At 32.0% G+C, this 7,504-nt stretch overlaps 1 protein-coding gene across 1 annotated transcript; it reads right to left on the reverse strand.

Annotated features, from left to right (window-relative positions):
* Positions 1 to 3,560: 3,560 nt before the first annotated feature.
* On the reverse strand, positions 3,561 to 5,741 carry LOC132715895 (uncharacterized). Its single transcript, XM_060699000.1, has one exon. It carries the CDS (start codon positions 5,352 to 5,354, stop codon positions 3,561 to 3,563), a length of 1,794 nt encoding a protein of 597 aa, XP_060554983.1. The 5' UTR covers positions 5,355 to 5,741.
* Between the last annotated feature and the right edge of the window lie 1,763 nt (positions 5,742 to 7,504).

Here is a 7,504-nt window from a genome sequence, read left to right on the forward strand (position 1 = left end):
TCGCTGTGAGGACGCCGTGAAGACGTCGTGAAATCTCCACGTCAACAAAAATATCAGATTTTTCTTGCGATCTTGCGGCGATTTGTTAAATTTAGATGTTAAATTTCTGATCATTTGTGAGATAAATAGTAATCCGTACCTCCAAAAGGGGTCGCATATCCTTGGGAACTTAAGTTATTACTCACATATAATCTCTATTACATGTATATTTATAGACATCAACGAACCACCATGCCTCTATAATGCGTTTCAATATTGACAAATGTTGATAAATAATCATCAACATATATATAAATAAAACACTCCTTTTAATAATATGATGTCTAAATAATATAAATATTTATAGTATTTCTTCAGATGCCTAGTAACCATGTCGCTTTATGTACTATACATTCTATATCATCGTGTTGCTACATGTAATTAGAGTTAATCAAATATTTTGCTTTTCTCTTTTGTTAAAATATTAAACATTATAATGATAAACTTTTTCATACAACTGATATTGAAATCAGATAATATATCTGATTTATGGTGGCTGATTTGGAACGCTTTTGTGCGTCGTGTTGGCGCTAGCGACACATGACAAAGCGCCAAACGGTGATTACCTCCTTTAACTGCCTTCACAGACGTCTCATGATGATGAAAGTCACATGACATAATGTCGAAATTCAAATGTATTATCGACCATTACATAAAAATCTAACGTCAGTTTTCTCTTTCTGTTTTATTTTAACTATTCGTACCTACATTCGTTATATTTTATCAAAAAATTATCAAAAGTATGCAAAATAATGAAAAATAAATCCAAAAGCTAAAAATTATGAAATATCAAAATATTGATAAAAATGTTTGTGATGGCAGAGATCTCTGTACTGATAAGGGGAGAACACTGCGTAGGAGATTGGGCCTGTCGCTTAGTTTACGATGTACGCAAAACGGTGCGTTGTCGTGCGGCGTGTTGTCATGATGTCACATTGTCGCTCGGTTCAAATCAAAGGATTGGCTTATAAGCCGCACGACAGGGCGACATCGCGATAACGCGCCGCGATAACGAGCCGTTTGGCGCTTTGTCGTGTTGTCGCTAGTGACAAGACAAAAAGTCTATGAAGATATGAGATGCGTTTTCGCTATCGACAACGCAACGCGCAATGTACCAAATTAGCCACCATACTGATCACATTATCAAACAATACTTGGAAATCTTCAACAGATATCAATTTAACCTTTTTATAAATTTTGCTCGAACGACGGTTAATTTTGGTATATCTGTTTACATTATCAAACTGTACTTTGTGACTCTTCAGTTTTCTGCCTTGTCCAATTGTTCGAGCTGATCCGGTGATCCGGCTAACCAGAGATAATACAGTTAAACCTGATCGTAGATGGGGTGTTTAACTAATATCAAATTAAATAATAAAATAAACCAATGATCTTTTTGAACAGTAATTTCTGTATTATCTCAGGCTAGCCTTTTGAGCTGGAAGCGAATTTCAGCCAGCCTGAACAAGCAGAGCAACCGGACTAGGCAAAACTTGTTCCTTCTGCTAGGGCTGTCAGATTAACGTCACGAACATATTTAAGTAAAAGAAAATTAAATAAAAATAAAGAAACTAAATTGGTCGGTATTCTTTTCATATTTTTCATATTTTGTTCTTTTGTTTTCACTTTGTTTATTTTTCCTTTAAAACTGAAGCTTAATGACATATGTTACAGTTGCACATGTATATTAATGAAATAATAAATTTGTTTTACCATTGATTAATTTTTTTTATATCTTTATACAAAAGATTTGTACGTGCGAGTTGATATAGTGAAAAGGGGAATGGTCTACAATGGGCACAATTTTCATCAGTATCTTCAATAACGATAGAAAAGATAAAAATGTATTATTTTGATATTCTTATACAAATATTTCTTGAATAATGACATATTAACATTAATATGAACATTTTTTATATGATGAATTACAATATTTTGTTCTGCAACAATTTATTATTGTTATAAATATAGATATTTATAGATTTGTCAGATTATGTATCCCACACTCATCAACAACACACATATATAATTCATTCGTGGTGTGTTGTTATGTCTAATACTTGAAACTATCAACACAATTATTAATGTAATTACAAACCTTCGATTATGGACCTATTGACTTTATTAATTTATATAACCAAAACTTTTTAAATGATAGTATTATTGAAATATAAATAGCTTAAAAGTTTCTTTCCCCCACCGCAAAATGGTTTGTGCGTTGTACATGTTGTTGTTGTGGTAGTTTACCCTCAGTTTGAATCACCAGAGAACAGATAAACTACGACATCGTTCATGGGCAGACTGTCAAGCAGTTAACTAGTAAAAATTGTCTTTACTTTTGTAAATAACGGAACAAGCCAAATCAAAGGTACAGTGCGAATGACGGTAGAAAGGATTTCATAAACTATCACAACGTAAGTTACATGCATTGTCCGGGCATCGATACAGGGTCGACCGATTCACAGCCGAATGCTCTACCTATTGAGCTAACCGGACAGTTACCTAATAGGACATAGCAGACGACACTATTATCTAATAGTCTTAGGTCTAAAATATCTGACTTCATTCAACTTTTAAATAACAATGTTCACCATACAATAAGTAATATCATTTTCCAGTGATGTTTTAGCGTATATAGCTTGAGATGATAATAATGTGTGAAATTAGTAAATAGTGGAAAATAATGCTTCATTGAATTGTATCTTTTTATTATATTACGTAATATCCTTTCTTGGTTGTAAACTGGTGAATTTTAAAATGATTTTATTCTATTTTGTTATTGTCGGGTTGAGCTGACTTGTCTATAATATATAAACAAAGATTGACTTTTACAATGATGATCAACAGTTGATGTAGAAAAGTCTGAAATATAAATCTGCTTAAAATAACAAATGAATGCTCCACTCTTTTTGTAAAGTTATTTATCGTTCATGTGAAGAAAATTATATAATTGAAAGGTGTTATGGCAAAACATGAACTTATATTGACTTTCACTGGTTCAGTCACTATATATCCTTGGATATTTTGAAGACTTTTTCTTACTGACGAAAAAAATAATTTTTTAATAATTTACGTTCAAATTAACGTATGTCCATAAGTGAATATATACAGTAAAGTAAAAACGAAGGAAAGAAAAAATGGGAAACATTTTATTATATTCAACTTGTAAATTAAACATAACTCTTCCGGAATAAAAATCAATCACTAAAGGGAGGTGCGTCAAGATTTCCTCATAAGTAAACTTTTTATTCGATTGACAGACATCATTTCAAGACCGTCTATAACAGTTTATTAAAGACTTAGTATGTACTGAAATCCTTCCAAAAATATATGTACATAAATAACAATCGGTGTCAATGAAACAAACTATTGACAGAATATTTTCCAGCCACCATTTTGATTTCAAACGACATTATCATATAAACATTATTTTGAACAATTACTCTATAATATCCTTTCAACTGTTACATCGAAACATGTATAAGTTCAAACTAAATGTATACTTTTCATCATGATGTAACTTAACACCAGTCAACCTTAAAGATTTTTATCCGATGTTTTGGATCATAAGGCCCTGTTTCAGAATAAGACACATAAAGTCTTCTAGACTTCCTACAATATGCCACAGCTCTAGGAAACCAACTGCCAAGTTCACCATTTATCGTTATTTTACATGGCTTACAGCTGTCTGATACTCTCCGCAAATTGTCGTCACTATTTTGAGCCAAACAGACAAGAAATGTGCCATCATTTAATTCACAAATACCTCGTAGATAGTTTCCTCCCTGTGCTGGTTGATATGTATTTATAATGTTTCCCTGCCAGTCTAGTTGTTTTACAGCATTCACAGTAGAACCACAGTTACTAACATATATAGACGTTCCAGCTGTATTCACGGTGACATACTGGGGATAGCTGAACAGACTTTTATCTGCGTTTAACCGTTGCAATATTTTACCTTGCAGGTCCAGAATTAAAACTTTCCCTGGATTAACACAACACAACAATTTATCTTGGCTGTAAGCAATACCATAACAGTCCTCGTTGATATTTACCTTACGTTCAGAAACTATGTGTTGATTTCTCAGCAACATGAAATGAATACTTGTGCCATCAGGTACAGTAACGACAAACTTATCATCCGTTATAGCTGCAACATCAAATGGTGACTCAGTTAATTCTATCTCTGAAACAATTTTTTTCTGAACTGTATCATAGCATTTTATATTTTTATTGCTGCTGTTATCACAAATAACTATCTTATCGGGCTTAATAACTTCTATACCGGTTATGTCACATTCTGTGTTACCCGATAACGAATTCAAATCTATATCTTCAACAACCTCAATATTTAGCATCTTATCCTCAGACGGTGTTGATGTAGGTTTCATCATTGGAACATTTTCACCCATGGATGTTTTCATCGTAAGTTCTCCCAGTTGCTTGTGTCTATCTAACATATCGACAATATCACTGTTTTTGACATATGATACAGTCTTGAAAACATCTTCACGACTATATTGTTTTTGCTTCAGCCTCATTTCTTCAACTCGTTTCTTTGTTTCTTTCATTTCAACAAACAACTTATTAAGGCAATTTTTCTGTATCAGGTTATCAATTCGTTTTCGTTTTTCAGTCAGTTTATCTGTGATTTCTTGTACATCTGATGATAAATCATTTAGATTTGTTTGTTGTTTAAGAAGTATGTTGTCAGCTTCTTTGACAACATATTTTTCCATTTCATCTAGACGTGTATTTATTTCTTTTCTGAATTGATGAATCGCCTTTATTACGCCATCGTGGTTTTGAGAAATAGCTTTCAACTCATCTTTTACTCTCTTTATTTGTGATTTATAACTATCCTCCAGTGCTTTCATTTCTGCCATTATTTCATTAAGTTCTTCACTGTCTAGAAAATGCTTCGAGAGTTTCGGTATGTATTCCACATTACATAACCTGTGATTCAGCGTTACACAAACACTGCAAACAACGATGTCATGATCTTTGCAGTAGAATTTCAGTTTTTCGTCTTCATGATCATCACAACTATCAAATTCGTCTTTTACGATTGGAACGCTTGGTGTAGTTGGCATAGAGTCTTGATCTAGTAGAATATGATGACGTGATGGAGTTTGTTTCTTGTGGTGCTTGTAACAAGTGTCACATAGATGTTCTTTGCAGGTTAAACAATAACCTTTTGCTGGTACCCGGACACCATCTCTATCACACGGGATACAGAACAAAAGGAAGTCCTCAGCAGAGCCCCGTGAAGCAGAAAATGTCTTTTTTGGTTTTTGTTTACCAGGAACTTCCATTGTTGGTTCGTTCTGAAATTTATTTATTAATGACAGTTCAAAATAATATGGATGTTAGCACCATACTGGATGTAAGCACCAACTTTTAACAACAAATAAACAAATTATACAAAATACAACGATCTTACTTCTATTTTTAGATTAATAGTTTCTTTATTCATTGCCCTGAGTTGTCAAGTAGTATGTCAATCTCACCAATCAATTAATATAAACCTGATAACACATACATGGATTTGCAATTTATTCATTCGTAATTTCAAACATTAAAAATAACAATAAATGCGAAGATTAAAAAAAAAGAACTACATTTTAATGGTAATCAAATAGTCAGTCATCGTAATGCATGAAAAGTGTTATTGATACAACTTAGGTGTTTCTTTTTGTTGTTGTTGTTTTTCCAAAGAATTATACCCGGCCTATGAAATGCGTAATTACGTAATTAGCCGGAAAAAAAGAGAAAAAAGAAACGTGACAATACATTGTGTCCGTAATCATAATCAAAACGCTTATTAAGTTTGTATAACATTGTAAAATTCCTTAGTAAAATTGATAAACGCGGAACAAACTGGTACACACTCTTCATATTGAAACAATATACTATTTTATTACATACTTCTAAATGAAGTCTTGAGAAATATATATGAAATAAAATGCGTATTTTCTTTTTTTCCATTGTCTGTATTGAGTGAAACATATTTTTCCATATTTTGTTCTGAAAACTTGCGACTTCTTGCTTCTTAATTCGACCAATACACAAAATTAAAGGAGAAGTCTTCAGAGTTGTAAGGTCAAAAAAGGGAACACATATATAATAAACAGAAAATTCAAGTTCTTTTCTATTCATATAGAAGTTATTCAAGTTTTTTTTCAATAAATATAGGATTTATTTTTACTGAGTGAAAATAAATATTCCAAGAGTGATTGATGGTAGTCACGAGTGATATATGATAATTTTCAAACCACAAGATGAAAATAAATCATGTATTAATAAAAAAAACTTAACTTATCTGTTTATTATATACTTTTTTTTCTTCTTTTTTTGTGTAAAGGCAGAATTTAGAAACATAGTAGTCCGGCAAGACACCAGTGAAAATACGGAAAATATGTTTCATTGCAGTGAAAAATAAATTTTTACAGTGAAATTACGGAAAATGAACATATGCATTTTATTTCATCAACTTTTCTCAATATTTATTTTAAAAGTACATAATCAACAGGATTTATTATCATCATGTGATATCAAAATTACCATATTTCACATTGGGTCACAGCCACTCGTAAAATATATTTTCATACCACGATGAAAATTTATGTTGTATTTATCGAAAACATCTTGCGTATCCTCTATTATACATTACAAGGTTTATATTATTAGAATAAGTAAAATGAGCGATATATGTTTTACATACGTATGTATTAATTTGTAAACCTCTCAAGACATTTACATTCATAAAGTAGAGTGAAGTTATTATTACACTATTACATAATCATGTAATGCGAACGAAGAAAATGTAAATGTCAACCTAAAGACCATATTTGTCATAATTTATTTGAGAAATATTCAAATTCCAATATTAAACAAAATTTTAACACGACTATTGAACAGAAAAGTGTGTCCAATTTCCGTAAGGCCTAACAAAAAAATGTTTGTTTCCAGTGACATGGTTTTAAAAATAGAGTAGGTAGGTAGGCATTTTGTTATATATTTTTTATATCAAGTGTATGCGACGGAAATATGAATATGCGTCGCAAAGTTTATTATGCAGCGTCAAACAAAAAATGTGGCCTGTTTTCCCTCAAAAAGTTTAGGGTCGGTGGCCAAAAAATAGGGTAGGTAGGGACACCGGAAACAAACAATTCTTTAGGCCTAAGAACCGCAAACACAATAGTAAGATTACACAGAACGGATACGGTATTTTGGTCTAACCTACGCATGTAAAAAATATTTGTATCATAGTTTGGAGACCTTTCTGTTGAAAATGTGTCAGGGTTAAATCGTATACATATACATGCACAGTGCGTTAACTCCAGAGCATGCCCATTGATTGGCTCATGTGGATATTTTTGCTGGGTTTACATATTGTGACGGCAGAGAAAGGGAAAGCGACAAAAATATCATACATTCAATGTTTCGTTCATTAAGCAGTAGT

The sequence above is a fragment of the Ruditapes philippinarum genome, unplaced genomic scaffold, assembly GCF_026571515.1.
Source record: "Ruditapes philippinarum isolate M1 unplaced genomic scaffold, ASM2657151v2 ctg11490_1_1_1_1, whole genome shotgun sequence".
Lineage (NCBI taxonomy): Eukaryota > Metazoa > Mollusca > Bivalvia > Venerida > Veneridae > Ruditapes > Ruditapes philippinarum.

Excerpts from the sequence above, each read along its gene's own strand:
- LOC132715895 (XM_060699000.1), bottom strand. The coding sequence starts at position 5,354 with ATGGAAGTTCCTGGTAAACAAAAACCAAAAAAGACATTTTCTGCTTCA.